Consider the following 17,130-nt stretch of genomic DNA (forward strand, 5'->3'; position numbering starts at 1 on the left):
AAGCTTCAGTGCACTTGACAGCTGCTGTTTAACTGGCAAGGCCAAATGGGAACAGAGGCCACACCCAAAACTGCCACAACTCTGGGCCCACTACAGCTGGGATGGGAGAAGTGCTCTGTAGTAGGAGAAGGTGCCCGCTGCACACCCACTTTCCAGAATGGGCCCTGGCCCACAATAATGGAATTTCAGAAGTGGAAGGATAGCTGAGCAGCAGAGCTGGGCTTGGGCGTGGCTCTGACACCTGGCCCAGTGCTCCAGCCACTGGGCCACACTGCCTCACACTTTCCCCAGCCCCTGTCGACTCAGAATAGCTGGACACTGCCCGTCAACCCTACCCCTCTCACCCACCAGGGACCAGCAGCAGAGGAGCTTTGAGGAACTTGGCTGTCCCGGATCTACCCACACTCTGCTTTAAATTCCCAGCCTGCCCAAGGCTGTCCTCCCTCCCCCCCACAAAGCGAGCCACCTCCTGCTGCTTGGCATGTGTTTCCTCCCTGCTACATCCTTTCCACTCTCCCTCCAACTCCTACACAATCCTTGTCCCAAACCATTTCCTGCAGTTTCCCATCTGACCAGTTTCTTAGGAAGGATAATTATCGATGGAGAGAGGAGGCGGAAAATTCCCAGAGCCAAGAACACCAGGAAAAACTTAATCTAGTCCATTCTCCACCTGCCAGGAGAGCCTTCATCCTAAACACAGGCCAGTTATGGTTACATCTCCCCACGAAACCTCTGCAGCTCCTGTCACTACAGAAAAGAATCCACGCTTGTCTGCACTGAATCAGAGGCCTTCCTGATCTGTCCCAAAGTAGGTTCGGGCCTTGTCGCTGCTGCATTCTAAGTGGCGGTGCCAACACCGAGCGCCGTCTGCCACCGGGGCCCACGCTACATCGTGCTGCCTCCCTGTGTCGCTTCAACCTGCCTTGTATTTTAGCTGTTTACATGTCTGTCTCCCACACAAAACTGCCAGTACCGCAAGGGAGGGAACCTCCTCCCACACGGCTGCGCCAACACATAGTAGGTGCTCAGAGGTGAGCTGAAGAGAAAGTGGGACACCCAGGGGCAGCCACCTCACGTCTGCAGAAGGAACAGGGGACTGTGCCAGAGGGAAATGTGCAGGAAAGAAAGATCATTTATACCATCACAAAAGAGATGTGGACTAGGGATTGGGAGGCCTGAACTAACCCCCAGCTCTGCCACCGCCCACTGTGGCCTGTGGGCAACTCATTTCCGCTCAGGCCTTCTGCTTCCCCCTCTGTGAGATGAGCGGGTGGAGCCAGGCTCTGTCACTGTTCACCCAACATTTACCAGCCCTTACTGCTAGGTGCTCCCCACAGCACTGTGGCTGAACCGCCACAACTCCGCACATCAGGTGTAAGGCTAGGATTCAAGTCCAGGCCTTTTGATCCCCAACTCCCTCTTCTGTTCCCTTACATCTCCTGGCTTCTCACTCTCTCTAGGATCCCTCCCAAAACAACAAAGTCTGATTCTCTGATTTGAGGACTGCCCTTTCCAGGCCTGACAACTCCCCAGGCCACATGGGACCACAGGGTTCAGCCGGAACAGGCATGTCAGGGCTCCGGTGCTCGGTGGTGCCACGCCTCCCACATGACAGGTCTGGTGACAGCCTGCCTGCGGGTGCTGGGGCTGGGGAGAGGGGGCAGGAGTCCAGCAGAGCCTGGCACCCAGTCAGCCCCTCCCTTCCCCATGTGCCCTCTTCCGCTCCTGCTCTGCTCCTACTCCCTATTCTCCCCTCCCTGGGAATGGCTACCCCAGGCCAGAGCTTCTGCCCCACCCCGGCCTGGCCGGAGGGGCCTGTTTGGAAGCTTCTCTCTTGATGCTCTCACAGACCCAGGCAAGCAGCGGTAGGCCACAACCATGCTTCCTGCTTTACTCGGCTCACTGCGACCAGCCCAAAGCCAGAGCCAACTCTCCACCTCTGACTCTCAGGCTGCTCTGCACATCCCTCCCCAGATCAGACCACGTCGCCCTGCTCAAGGCCTGCAGTGACACCTCACAGCACCTAGAACCCAATCCGGTGCCTAACCCACGGCCCACAGGCCCGGTGTGATCTGGCCCTCGCCTTCCTTTGTATTCTCATACTACGCCTCCTCCTCTACTCCACTCCAGGTTCCTTGAACACGTCCTGCTTAGGTCCCTGGTCTCTGAAAGGCGGCTCCTTCTTGTCATTTGCTCAACTCAAAAGTCATCTCCCTTAGAGAGGACTTCACCGACCACCCAAAGTAGTGCGTCTCTTCCATTAATTCTCTTCAGTCACTTACTGCTGCCAGACATTGTTGTACCCACTCTCCCACACCCCGTACTGCTGTGTGGGTTCCCGACATCAGGAGCCTCTTTGTCTTGCTCCTGGCTGTGTCCTTAGCACCCAGAATAGTGTCCAACATGGGGTGGGGGACTGGGGAGCAGTGTGCGGCACATTAGGCTGGGTGGCCAGGGAGCCCTCTCTGGAGAGGCAGCACTCCATCCAGGGCCTGAATGCTGAATGAGGAAGCCAGCGGTGCATGGGCAGTCCTCTAGGCTGGGGACAGAAAGCACGTAGGCCACATGGAGAATCAGGCCTGGCAAGGCTCGGTGTGTTTGGGAACCCAAGAAGGCTAATGTGAGTGGCGTAGGAGAAAGAGCGGCAGGGGGTAGAGTCAAGAGAGATGTAGGCCACGGCTCCCCTGGATTTTGCCCAAGTTCACCAGGAAGCAATGGAAAGGTTTTTAGCAGAGGAGCACCTAGAGGGTATACGCGCTTAATTATTCCATTTTACCTTCCAGAGACAGCTATAAGCTGGATGGAGGCAGATACCACCACTTACACCCCTCAGGGTTGTCGTGACACTCAGATAATGATGCGCTATGTGGAGCCCTCAACACAAGGCCAGACTCTAGGTAGGTCTCAATCAATAGTGGCTCCCTCCTTACTGCCTACCTATGGTGACACCCACCCCTGGGGCTCACTGCCCCCAGAGAGGCTCAGCTTCTCTGCCCAGCCAGGCAGGTACATAAAGTATGCCTGGACGTGAGGTGGAGGGGATGAAGAATGCCCCAATGGGCTTCAGAAGCAAAGGTCGGTGGCTCTGCATTATCTATGGCTTTGCATTATTCACATCTTCGCGTCTTTCTCCAGTTCCTCCCTCCACGCAAGCCCAGCAAACTCCTGCTTAAACTTCAAGGCTCAGCTTAAAGCTCTAGGGAGCCTGCCCTGATCTGCCCCCAGTCCAACTTCCAACTCCTCCCATGCACCCGCAGCTCTGTGGACCCCTGCTGTGGCGCTTCAGGGCACATCCTAAGTGCCTGTTTACATGTCGGCCTTTCCCCCATAAGGCTGGGATTATATTTATTCATCTTTCCACCTTTAGCACAGAATTTATCAGGCATGAATCAGTGTTTGCCGAGTGTAAGTCTCCCCCTCTCCCAACTAACGACCAAACTCAGACACTTCAGCTCATGGTCTCATCAGTCCTGGTGACATTCAGCCCTACCCCAATGTCCTCCAGCCCATGTACCTAAAATCATCCTCCATTGCTAGGCTCCACTCTCATCTTCTCTTCCTTTAATGCTACCAGGATAGGTCAACTCTCATTTCTGAGCACTTAACGACATGCTTAGGGCTTTAAATATATCACTCAATTTGAATAGGGAAACTGAGTCTCAGACTGGGAGATATAGTTACAAAGTGGCAGAACCTTCTGCCCTTAACACTGGCACAGCTCACCTGGTACCTCATCATAGCTGGATCTATTTTAAAAACCATCATCTGTTCTGCAAAATTTAGTGCTTTTATAGCTACACATCAAGTTGTTATACAAAATCGTGCTTTGCTCATTAAATGTTTCAAGTGATAAGTCTTGCTACTCAGCTAGGTGGTGAAATGACTGTTAAGTGAGAGAAATAGCACAGGACTTGGAACGGGAAGCCCTGGATCTGGCTTCAGCTGTGCCAGTCAGGCCCTATGATCCCAAACAAGTCACCTAGCCTCTCTGGGCCTGTTTCCTCATTTGTAAAAAGGAGAACAGCACCATCTCCCTAAACTGTTTCCTGATGCATGTTGGAAAGTGCTCCGCCTACCTTAGGTGTGCATACACTAAAAGGAGAAGAAATATTATTTATCTATAGCCACCAAACCCCTGTGCTTAACACAGCACTGGACACACAGTAGAGCCTTAGTATGTCTTGCTGAGTGATTATTCAGTTGCTGGGAGAATCAGGAGTCAGAGGAAAAACAAGCCAGTATTTCTCTTCCTCCTGGATCCTAGAGGGACTCCTAAGTGCCACCACTTATTGTGTGTTCAGAATGTGCCAGGCTTTATGGCACCCATCTTGCAAGGGTACTCTCCCAGAATCTTCCCAACATCCCTGTCAGTTGTTACTCCGTGTTGTGGATGATCAAATTGAGACTCAAAGAGACGTGACTTGCCCAAAGTCATGGTGCTACAAAGTGATAGAGCTGAGCTTTGATCCCAGGTCTGTTGAGCTGCAAAGCCTATGTTCCTAACCACCATGTATGTTTCCAAAGGAAACTAACTTATTCTGGGACACTCCTGTGCTATTCAAAGGTCCTGCCCCAAGTAGAAGCTTCTGGCTGTGCCCAGTGAGACCTGTTTCGCTCAAGCATCTCATCTAAATCCTACCTACCCTTCAAGGCCTAGCTCAACGGTAACCTCCACAAAGCCTCCCCCTTCCTGATCCTCCCAGGTGAAAAGATCTTTTTGCCTCCTCTAAACCCTTATAGAATTCCGACTGTACTTTAAATCATACCCACTTTCTACTGCCTGTCTCCTGCGTCTATACTGCATTTCTCAGACAGACCAGTCCCTGAGCTCCTCAAGAGCAGTTCTTGTGCACCTCTGCTAGTTCCGCCAGTACTGCAGGCTGGAAGGGTTGGGTAGGGTGCTTGCTCCCCTCCCCCACTGAGTTGTAACTTGAGCCTGGGGCTGTCCTCAGTTAGGTGAGCTGGCTCCGCCTCACGCTGGCATCCTGCCTACCTGGAACAGGGCACCCAGATTCCTGTGGGTCCTAGCCCAGGACCTAGAAGATCTCATTCCCTGGTGTGATGGAAGAGATGCTATAAAAAGCACAGCACCCAGGCGCAACACTGGCTTGTGATAGAGGACAAAGGCCTGAGGAATTTGATGGGTGAAGGAAGAAGCCTCCAGGCTGGCTCAGGGGTCCCAAGCCTTGCACTTGGTTCTCCTGCAAGGACCTGTGTGGTCAAGGCCAAAGGGTTTCCCTGCCAGGAAGAGACGCTCCAGTTGTAAGCTGCCCGTCCTTAGGCTTAAAGGGCCCACTAGGGAGTTACTAATGCTTAGATACCAACATCTAGGCCAAAGATCACAGTCCTTCCTCTTTGTCCAGCTCTTACTGCCTAAAGAGCCCTGGGTTAGTTAACAGAGCAGGAAAAGCCCTCTCTCTGCCATTGATTCATGTGAGGCCCACATCTTCTCTGGGCCTCAACTGGAAAATGAGGGGACTGGATCAAAACATCTCCATTTCCCCCTTTGGGCCCTGGGGCCACAGGCTATAATAAGGTTCTTGCTACTTCTAATCCTCTAGAGGTAGAATAATATCCTCTACACTCACTCATTCCCCAGCGCAAGGTGAGAGCTGCAGATGTGGGCCCTCAGTCCAGGAAATGGCAGGGGCCAATCACGGCTGCCTGGCAGCGCGCCTTTAAAGCCTATCTCCTTCAGAGGCAATCCCTTGTGTCTGTTCCCTCCAAAAGAACCTTGGAGGTGTGTTTGGGCCCTAGCCACTTCAGGAAAAGGGTCAAGGGCCTGAGTTACCTCTTAGGGTGTGAGCTTGGCTCACCATGGAAACCCAGAAGACGCAGGGAGAGCAGAAGGAACCCAGTACCTTCCCTGCCTACACAGGGCAGGAGGAGCCTGCGCAGCCGCTTTGAACTCCAATCCAGCGAAGCGTTTCTCTACGGAGTCATTTTACCTCCTCTTCTCCCAGGACACAGCTTACACATTCTGACTGAGTTCATTCCCCTTGCCTAGGAGTTCTACATTTCCCCAGGCAAACCTCACTCATCCCAGGGTCAAGAACCTCCTCTACTCTGATCCCCTCAGCATCCCAGCCTGAGCCACACAATTTCCTACCTGTACTTTATGCCTCGTGTGTAGTCTTACTTCCCCAGCAAGAAAGCGGGCTCTCTGCAGACCCATTCATTTAATCCCATAACCCTAAACTGGAGTTGGAGATGACCATGATCTTGAACTTGAGAATTCCGTGCTTTGAAGCCAGGGCTCATGACAGGAGTGGCCTAACCCCTAAAGGATGCATTTGTGGAGATTCTCCTCCAAGGGACTCACCAGAGCAGGCCTCCCACCCCAGGATGACTGCCTTTCTTGCTGGAAAGGCCCCAAGTGGCAAAAAGACTTACCATAGGTCAATGTGTAAGAAAGAGGCAGAGCTAGGACTAGGACCCAGGTCCTGATTCCCAGCTTAGAGCAATTTTCCTCTACATAAATGGCTTTATGAAAACTAAATCTGTTCTCACACACCCACACTCATATGTGTACAGAATTTCTGAAAAGATACACAAGAAAGTTAACAGTGGTAACTTTGGGGAGCTATGACAGTGGGTGTGGTCAGAGAGGTGAAGAGGGGCGCTTTTACTTCATACCTTAATACCCTTCTGTATTGTTGGGGTTTATTTTTGTTTGGTTGGTTTGCTTTTTTTTTTCTTTTTACCAGAAACATGTTTTATTTATTCATATTATAAAAATAAATCTGCTACAGAAAGGAGATTCTGGCCCCAGCTCACTCCCAACGCACACATAAAACAAAGAGAAGTCATAAGTCAACCTGTCCAGGTACAACTATGAATTAACAAGACTGCCTTCTTGTGTGGTTTACAGCCACTGGTCTCATTAATTCACAGTCACAGTGTGGTTGATGGCTTGAGGAATCTTCCCGAGAAAAGCTTAATTCAATTAAGGCTCTTCTCAGCAGCTCCCTGAAGAAGCTCTGGTATCTTGCTTCTACTTACACAAATCAAGGGCGGGCCAAACATACCCAGACTTTCCCAGAGACCCCGCCTAGCCCAGAGAGGATGCCCTTGGCAAGACCCTCCATTCAAGCCCAGCCAGGGGAGGTCCGGAGGGAGGGGAGGCAGGTGACTGCAGCAGCACCACTCACACACGGGCTGACACCTACAGCACTGAGCTCAGTTAAACTCCCTGACCGGCAAAGTCTAGCAACCAGCCTCTCCAACCCTTGCTCTCCCTCCTTTCTGAGCAGTCAGACTGGTTTCTCGGTGCCCAAAGGCTTTGCATGGACCCTATTTCCAGCTGGAAGTCGGTCAAGCACTCATTCATTCCCCAGGTATTTAGGAGCCTTTACTCTGTGCCAGGCGCAGAGAAGAAAACAAAGGCTCTGTCCTCAAGGGGCTTACATTCTTGTGGGAATCTGTACTAAGAATAGCTCTCCCTGTTCTGCCTGCTTATCTAATTCCTCTCCATCCTTCGAGAATGGCTCAAGTTCCACCTGCTCTGAGAAGCCCTCCCTAACCATCCCTGTCCTCAGGGACTGATTGTTCCCTCAGAACTTTGCTTCTGCCAGGAATCTGCCCAGCCCTGCCCACAGATCAACTACTTTCTCCTAAGCAGACCAGAAGCACCTAATGAGCACAAGCCCGGCTGGGGTTTCACTCTTCTTCGTTCCTCGATGGGTCACAAGTTAAATGCCCGATGGCTGATTTCAGCTGATCTGCCACTTCGACCTCAGCTCAAACAGACAAATCAATTAGCTGCTCTCAGTCCTGGCCGACCAGTGCAAAGACGTAGCCTTTGTGACTTCTGCCTGGCACAAGGCAAGTGCTATATAAGTGTTAGCTATTTATTGTTTTGGTGAGCTTGCAGGCTATGCCTGACACACAGCTGTGAAGTCACCTCTCCAGCTTCAGTGGCCTGCTCTCGAATAGGCTGAGCACTGTGCAAGGGCCAGTCTGAGCTTAGGGGTAAGTGTCTCCCCAGGAACCAGGAGGGGGTCCTGGGAAGGAACAGGAATTCTCGTTCTGAGCCTCACTTAGGGCTACTGAGGACACATCTTTTCAGGAAAGAGCTTACTGGGGTAATTTGGGCAACTCCAGATTTTCAGCAAGTCAGCATTAGAACTCAGGGGTCAGGTCTGGCCTAACAGACCCCAAAACCGGCCCTGCATGTTGGATGAAATTAGGGGGAAGAAAATGAAGTCAGCATAATCCCAGGGAAGGGGGGTAGCCCACTGATCCAGGCCCAATCCAAAACTTAGGTTAAAATTAGATTAGGCCATAAGATTAAAAATACCCACATATAATCACAGGCTGCCTTGAAGTATCAGTTGATGTTTATCGGCATCTAAAGAGACGGTTTGGCCCAGTGCAGTGTGTACAGACAACCTTGGGGAGACATGTCTGACTCAGATGTTTGCAGGGAGAGTGAGTGCTGCAAAATGAGGCCCACACAGGCAATGGATGACTCAGGAATAACCCAGGACCTGAGTATGCTGAGCGAGCCTTCTCTCTCCACCAGGGAAGGAAAGGGGGCCCATGGGGGTGGCAAGAGGAGGGAGAGAAGGAGGCGGGCCTGCCAGCTGGCACTCCCAAAGGGGGCCCGGGGCCCCTCAGCTGCAGTGTCCCACCGGTCCTGTGTTTCGGAATGCCAGTCACCTCTGGGAAGGGCTATTTGCTTCCCAGTGGGGCTTGTAAGGAGGGAGTCACAAGAAATGATCCACAGAGAGCAGCCAAGGCTTGAAAAACCTTTCAACCTTCCCTGTTCAAAATGATTATGGGGGGAAAAAAACTTCTGAACTGAAAGGGACTTGGCCTGATGATAAAAAGAACGTGGGCTCCTAAGTCAGACAGATCTGGCCTTAAACCCCAATGGTTTCTAACTGTGCAAGTACCTGACACGGTCTCTGAAACAGGAGCTTACTAGGTGGCAGCTAATATAATGAACAAATATTTAACACAAATATTGCAAATTAGGAAACGGGCTCAGAGAGGTTGTGCCTTGCCTAAGGTCACACAGCTCGGCGGCAAAGAACTAAGACAGACCTCAGGTCTCTTGACCTGCCCCCTCTCACCCGTCCAGCACGTTTTTCACTTCTCTGCCTCTCCTTTCTCCTCCCAGAGGACCTACAACACTTCAAGGGAAAGGAAAAGCCCTCCATTTGCTTCTCCACAGAGAGGGCCGAGGTCAGCCCTCACAGTCCCCTCCTCGCACATACAGGTATGTTCGAGGGGCTGTTAAGGACTCGGACCTGAACTGACCTGGACCCTAGATCGTCCTGCTCTTTCGGCCTTTCCCTCCTGCAGGAGGAACTGGCATCCCCCTGACAACCATTCAGGTTACCAGCGTGGATGTATCTGGTTATCTACTCTCCTCAGAGCCTCCCCTGGATCTCTGGTTCCTGTTGATCCTTGCGATGACCTAAAATAGATGGGGCCTTGGGTTAGAAGTCCAAGGATGTATCCTATGCTACTTACTTGATAAGTGACCTCAGTCAGGTCACAACCTGAGATTTAGTTTCCTTAGATGTAAAATAGGTACATTGATACCACCTGATATTCTAACCCATGGGACCACTGAGATGATCAGAAATAAACACTGTATATGCAAGTGCTTTGGAAACAAATACAGTATCAGTGAGAATTACTATTAAACTCTGCCTATCTTTTATGGCCTAAGAAAGTTGGGCCGCCTGCTCTCAACAAACCGGCTGTCTCTGAGGGGATCCTGCTGGGCCCTGAGGGTAACCAAAGCAGCCCAACACCCTTCCCGCACAGAGGTAGATCATGATCAGAAGGTTAGCTACCCCTGCTGGTTAAAGGAAACCACCCTTTAAGTGTCACCCCTCCTGCCTGAGCAGGGAAGAAGCAAGCACTAATCAGACCAAAGGGGTACCAGCAAAGAGATGGCAGGCAGAAGTGACAGATAAGCCCAGTGTGACTGTGGAATTTGGGTGCACCCGTGTGGACTCACAGGGACAGAGGATGGCCCAAAGCTGGCACAGAACCCCTACAGCTTTCTTGGGGCAGGGAGAGGGCTCCCGCCATTGATATCTGCCCAAACCTAGAGGGAGTCCTACCATTCCCCAGTGCAGGTGCAGTGAGCAGGGCACCTACTCAGCACAGGGCCATGTGCACCTGCCGAAGGGAATGTGAGGGGCAGGAGATGTAGCTGCACCCCTCAAGGAGGCTATGCCAAGACTCAAACAGAAAAACAGCAATTCAGCATCACAGCAGATAAACTCTTTGAGCTGTTTCCTCATCTACCAAACAAACAGCCTTTATCTCATAAAATTTTAGTAGGGATTAAATGAGATCGCTTTTATAAAGTGCCTGACACTACTCTGTAGATACTCAATAAATGGTAATTCTTATCAAAACACATGCCCAGCAGAAGAGATGTCGCAGGGCAGGCTAGGCCTAATGCCAGAGATGTGGATAAACAATAAGGGAAACGGGTTCAGAGAGAGGAGTGAAAGCAACTGCTGTGGGCTGCAGTGGGCTGGGAAGACCCAAAGGGGGTGGGATCTGAACGGGCCCTGAAAGAGCTGGGCACTATGCTGGGCACTCCCCCATTCAATCTCTACATGGGTCTGAGAAGGCAGAGATGGAGTGTCATGTTACCGAAAGGAGAGTCACGTTCAGAGGAATGAGGTGCATGGCCCACGGTCACACAGATACCGAGGGGTGGGGACAGAGCTCAGACTTCCTGACCATGTCTTTCCTTCCCACCTGTGCTGGAGGGGCAGGAGGGGGCCAAGAGCAAAGGTGAGCCTCGTGGGTGCTCAGCTAAATGAAGTTCAAGCAACACAACCAACTGAGGCCTTCTAAGTGCCCTGGCACTTCTGGAGACATATGTCCTACCTGAAGGCTTCCTCCTAGGCCTCAGCTGATCTCCCCTCCCACTGTCCTGCAGTCGGTCAGCTGTTTTCCCAAAGAGAGAAAGGTCATTTCTTTTCTTTTAGAGAGTCCCATCTGGGCATCTTGAGACAGTTTCAAGGTGACCTTTAAGTTGCCCCCCTCTCCTTTCGAGAAGTAGAAGAGGCAGGTCCTAGTCTTATTCTTACAGGGAGCCTGCTGGGTCTGACATCCATGCATATGTGAAGTGGGCAATAATGACCCCATTCTTCCCTACTCGCAGGCTTGTTCTAGGAGGAAACGGCAGGATACACCTTGCAAAGATCAAACCAAGCTATAAGATATAAAGGGACAAAGGAAGGCTTTTTTGCCTCTGATCAGGAGATAAGATGAATACCTGCTTTATGGACTCCCAGGCCTCTTGCCAGGAGTTCCGGGTCAGGGATATGGGCAAATGAACGCAGTAAGTGCCAGTGGTGAGCTGGGTCACAGTGAGGCTCTCTCTTGGAACAAGCACTGGACTGGGAGCCAGGTGAACTGGGGCAAAGCGGAATTCATGCAAGGTCCAAATTACAGTGTGGGGTGGCGTGGGGAATAGACCTAAGCTAAGGCTTGGGGTCACTCTCAGTTCTCACAGCAGTCTAACTCCCCTCACGCCACTAGCTCCTCCCCACCAAGGAAGAGGCAAGAACGCTTGATTGTCAGAGAGAAAAAAAGGCCCAAAGAAGGGAAGTGACTTGCCTAATGTCACCCACTGAATCGGTTGCAGAAGCATCTACTCTAAAACTTCAGCTCCAGCTCCACCCCTCCCACATGCATCTCCGGCAGTGTCTACCTGAGGCTCTGTTCAATGATTAGGATGAGAATGAGAACTGCATACAGAACTTTCTATTCTTAAAGTAAGGGTATCTTGCAGAGGAAGCAGCTGTCACAGATGACAGAATGAGGGCTCCAACACAGCTCCTACCCACGCTGGGGCACTGAGAGAACATGCAAAACCCCAAAATGAACTTTTAGTTCCTTGGCTATCTGATAGTGCAGAGGGAGCATGGCCTCGGCCCCCCTACCCTATCCCCTAAGTCACTTGGTGCCAGCTCTCCTCCCACCAGGGCCAGCACCAGAGGCAGCTTAAGTGAAAGGAAGAACAGCCAGTAAGACAAACCCCAAACCCTGAAACCTTAAGGAAAGTCACTGGGTGGCAGTCTAGCAGTGAGAGTTGTAATCCTCCTGCAGCGGAGGAACGCTGCAGGAGGCTCAGGTGGAAATGCATTTGGCTTGGGTAGTTGAAATACCAACGGGGCAGTTGCCACCCATTGAGTGCTTCCTGTGGGTACGAAATCAGCTTTATGTGTATTCATTTCTGTCATCGTATCAGCAGCACTCTGACCAGATACGATCATTTCCCCTATTTTATACACGAGAAAACTAAGGCTCAGGATAAGTGGCAGAATGATGGAACCCCTACCCAACCTTGACTCTGCTCTGCAAAGGTAAAGGAAAAAAATGGGCTTTCACGTTTGCCCCGTGAACAGGAACCCTTGACATCTTTGTCACTTTTCTCTCCTTCTTCCCTAGGATAGCCAGATGCTAGGGTTCCTCTGTTTTCAGAGGTAGTAAAAGGCCCTTTCAAGCCAGAGACACAGACTTTTGGAACAGCAAAGGCCTCAGAGATCATATCCAGTCTCCTTGTACAATGGGAAAACTGAGGCCCGAGGCTGAGTGACTTGCCAGGGTTACCCGAGTCAGTGAACTGGCAGAAACAACAGATGTAGAAGGGGACACAAAGATCAGTATAGGAAATGCATGACTAGCCCAAGGTCACCGAGGAAATAAGAAGCCAAGTTTCCTAACTTCTGGACTGATGATATCCTTGCCATGGCATCATCACTGTTCTCCAGCTGCCCAGGGTCCTTGACACAGGTTCTGTTGGGGACAAAGCAGGCCAAGCCTGACCCCATTAACACTAAAGACATCAGGCCTGCAGGGACAAACTCCTGACTGCCCCGAGTAGGACCTTTGTGATCATGCTATCGTTCCACCAGAAGTCTCTGAGACCAGCGGTGTGTGCACCAGCCCCCAATGCCCTAATAATCCCAGGTGTGCTTAGGAGGTGAGGGGGCTGGAGAGAAGAGGGTAGTTTATAGACAGTGCTTGTGAGGTCTCACACAGGCAAATAACACATCGCGATCACTTCAGTTTCCTACTACACATTAAGATACAGGTTTCACGACTCAATTGATATACTCGAATTTCAAGATTCTTGCCAGTTTCACAAGTGGGTGAGACCTGCCGAAAAAGGCCCCAGCTTGTTCAAGGTCATGTAGTTGTCTGAATCAGTACAAATGGCTCCCCTTGCCCAATCCTTGATTTTTTTTCCAGGAAGCTGACTACCATCAGGGTATAGGTACCAGTGGCCCAGGTCCACGTATAGACCCTGCTACTGTCACAGCACCCAAGCCCTGTACCAGGAAGCCAGCTCCTGGATCCGTCAAAACGGTGCCCTCCGACAGCATGTCCCAGAGCCTGGCTCACATCAGCCTGGCATTGCCACTCAATTCCTGCATGTCCTTGGGAAGGCTGCAAGGCTTTCTGCCAAGAGTCACAAAGTCCCCAAACCCAAAACAGCAGAGTCTCAGGCCCTCATGCCTTCTACAGCTTAACTGGGGCTAAAACGCACAAGCAGCTTTGAAAGCCTCCCTAGATGCACTTCCAGGGGCTTCTGACCTGTGCAGGCTCCAGTGGGCTCCATCAATCACCCAGCAGAACAGAGTGCCCAGGTCTAGCAGGGAGAACAGCCCTCTGGAAGGGCAAAACTTTTCTGTCTCCTCCCAAGAAGATCGTTTCAAAGCCTCTTCGGACCAGAAAATCCTGAGCCCCTCTACCTGTCCTCCCACTAGGTTGAGTGGCAGGCCAACATGACTGGCCAACCCAGACAGCACCTTAAGACATAGCCAGGTGCTAACCTAGAGGTGAGCTGGGGCCTGACCAAGCTTCAATCTCCTCCACACCCCCTCCACCTCCAAAACAGACTTCAGAAATTTCCAGTACCTCTTGTCCCATAAACTGTATAAGAAATGGCATTCTTGGGCTAGAAACTGAATCAGGGGCTCCTGACCAGCCTGGGCAGGCAAAGCTGACAGATAATATTCCAGGGATAAAGGAAGGCGAAAATGTGGGAAACCCTCGTGTTGCACCACACATGTAGGTCTCCAGCACACAGGCCTCCGCTATACTGAAATGCCTTAGACAGGCCAGGTAGAAATATACTCCATCCTAGAACACCCTCCCATGAAGTAGGTAATTGCACTGATTGCTGTGGACAGAGCGGACTGTGCCACTTGCTAAAAGACACTCCTCTTTGCCTTACACACGGCTGGATGTCTGGCTGCCCTCTGGGTCTGGCCCCGCCAGAGGAGACTTGCCAGGCCTGGAAGCCTTACTGAAAGGACCTAGTATCAGAAGCATCCCATGCCCTAACCCTGCTCTTTCTTATGCACGATGCTGGCTCCAATCTTGGGAGGACCTCAGACACCAGATCTTGAGTTTGAGAAGGACCAAGATGGCAGGATGGAGGCTGCCTACCTTCCAGGAGGAGTCCAGACCCTTATTCCAGGGCAGCCTCAAGTGGTAAGGATGGGGAAAGAAGCTCACCAATCTAGTGGTGGCGGAAGCATTAGAGCACAATGAACTTACCTATCTTCATGAGGCAGGCCAGCAGGATCCAGAGGGAGATCTCGAAGGGTGTGCGCACATGGTGGTAGTCGATGCCCAGGACTGGAAAGGCCTTTCGAGCCTTCATGCTATGTTCAGTGACAGAATGGTTAACAGGGCGGCTGTCGGGGATGAGCTCCGGTGGGGCAGTGGTGACATCTCCAATAGAGCGTTCCCGTGGTGGCTCGGAGCCTCGGATGGTGCTGGCAGTAGGGCTGGACTGGAGGCCATGGCTCCTGAGAACAGGTAGCAGCCCCACCAAGGCTACCCCTATGAGCAACGAAGGGAAGATTCGAGGTGGAGAGAGGCCACCAATGCCAGACCACGAAAGCATCCTGCCGCCTCCTTCGCCCTGTAGGCCTTGACCCTTAGCAAAGTGAGAGTAAGACCTGGGACATAGGTAGCAAGGGGTCAGCAGATGGGAAGAGGGACCGGGGCAGTTTCTAGAAAACGTTCATGTTTGAGAGAGGTCTTTTTGTGGAAGCAATCCCCTGGAGGTGGAGAGAAGCTGGGCTCTCAATCTAGAACTCCAAATTGGGGAAGAAGGACAAGGACCCAGGAAGGACTCCAGGAGAGGAAAAGGTCTGGAACGCCAGGCCAGGAAAAGGAGAGGGGGAAGAGACTGCACCCTAGGACAGAGAAAGGGACAAGGATAGGTAGGACCCTCGGCAAGGACAAGGAGGAGGGAAGTCTGAGACCCTCAGCCAAGGAAAGTGACTGCGGAGCGGGAACTCGGCTAAAGGAAGGGGACAGGAGAGGTTGGGACCCGGTCCAGGAAAAGAAGAGAGAGGTCTGGGAGCTCAGGCTGCGAGGAAGAAGTGAAGCCGGAAAGCGGCCGGGAGCTTCCCCACCCAGAGAAGCGTCGGGGTGCAGGCGCGCCGGGCTGAGATTCCGGGTAAATGGAGGGAGGAGGAAGGCGGAGGCAGGCGGCCTGGCGGGAGAACGCTTCGGCACGGGCTGGGGGCGGCTCGCGGGTGGGCCAGCAGAAACACGCCCCTCTCGGCGGCCCCGGCGCGGCGCTGCGCTCCTCCCCGGCCCAGTTTCAGCTTCTCCGCGTCTAGCCCCACTCCTAGAGCCTACGCCGGACACAGCCCCGGCGGCGGCTGACTGATGCGTCTCTGAGCCGGTAGCCGTCATTTATAGGCACCAAAGAGCAGACAGCGCGGCGGGCTAGAGAGACCTGTCAGCGCCCGCGCAGCGCAGCGACCTCTTGCCGCCGAGGGAAGGAAGTATCCCGTAGGAAGAGAATCAGAGACGGCCAAAAAAAAGAAAAAAGAGTCCTCTATCTACAGAGTCTCAATATAACACGGGTAACATGCTTGATTAATTGCAAAGCGCTTTCACATCCACACCCTCAGTCTCAGAAAGCTTCCCAATAGTCTTGTGAAGGATATATTATCTTGCGTATTTAGTTACCATGTGACCTTGAGCAAAAGACTTAACTTCCCTGTTCCACAGCTTTTTCATCTGTAAAGTGGAGGTGGTCATAGCGCCTATACCAGAGGGATGCTGGGATGACTGAATGAGATAATCTGTGTAAAGTGTTTAGAATGGAGCCCAGCACATAGAACTATTAGTACTATTATTATGGTTCTATGTTTGCAGATGAGGGAATGGATGAAGAGAGTTCCTTAGCTAGTAAGTAAACAGTTGTATTCGTTTGTCAGGGCTGCTGTAACAAAGTACCACAAACTAGATGGCTTAAAAACAAACAAACAAACAAACAAACAAAAAACAGAAATTTATTGTCTCATATTCCGGAGGCTAGCAATTTGGAATCATGGTTTTGGCAGAGGTGCTTCTTTCTGTGAGCTGTGAGGGAGAATTCGTTCCATGCTTTCCTCCTAGCTTCTGGTGGTTTGCTAATGATCTTTGGTGTTTCTTGACTGTGACAGCATAACTCTAGTCTTCACATGGAGCTCTCCCTGTGTCTCTCTCTTGAGGTCCAAATTTCCCCTTTTTAGAAGGTCAGCAGTCAGACTGCATTAGGGGCCTACCCTAATGACCTCATCTTCAATTGATCATCTACAATAACACTATTTCTAAATAAAGCCATGTTCACAGGTACAAGGGATTAGAACTTAAAACAGCTTTTGGGAAGACACAAGCCAAGCCACAGCAATAGTGGAATTGAAATTCAAATGGATAGTATTGGTTGGGACTGGTAAGATTCAAAAGGTATTGACTGTACACTGGAATCATTGGAAAGCTTTTAAAAACTACCATTGCCTGGAACCCATCTTCAGAGATTCGGATTCAGTTGCAGCAGAGAGTGCCCACGTATGATGGGTATTTTTTCAAAAGCTCCCCCAGGTGATTCTAATGCACAAATAGAATTGAGAACAATTAAAAATTCTAAAACGTTGTCCCTATTTTGCAGAAGAACAAATCAAGGCCAAGAAAGTCAAAGTGTAGTCCGAGATCACAAAGTGATTTCAAAGGGGTTTAGTTCAGTTTAGCGAATATTCACCTGGCATCTTGACAAGGCTTCGTGCTGGGCTATGGCAACACAGAGATAAGACATGGGGAGGAGGGAAATGGGAGCGATTGGAAAGGAGC

General features: G+C 51.4%; 1 protein-coding gene across 1 annotated transcript in view; it reads right to left on the reverse strand.

Annotated features, from left to right (window-relative positions):
• SLC9A1 (solute carrier family 9 member A1) overlaps positions 1-15,674 on the reverse strand; it is a 46,522-nt gene extending 30,848 nt beyond the window's left edge. Inside the window, exon 1 of the mRNA XM_016132061.2 lies at positions 14,554-15,674. Within this exon, the coding sequence (XP_015987547.1) occupies positions 14,554-14,905 (352 nt within the window). The 5' untranslated portion in view covers positions 14,906-15,674. The remainder of the gene's footprint in view (positions 1-14,553) is intronic.
• Positions 15,675-17,130: the final 1,456 nt, after the last annotated feature.

Source organism: Rousettus aegyptiacus, unplaced genomic scaffold (genome assembly GCF_014176215.1).
Source record: "Rousettus aegyptiacus isolate mRouAeg1 unplaced genomic scaffold, mRouAeg1.p scaffold_m13_p_1, whole genome shotgun sequence".
Taxonomy (NCBI): Eukaryota; Metazoa; Chordata; class Mammalia; order Chiroptera; family Pteropodidae; genus Rousettus; species Rousettus aegyptiacus.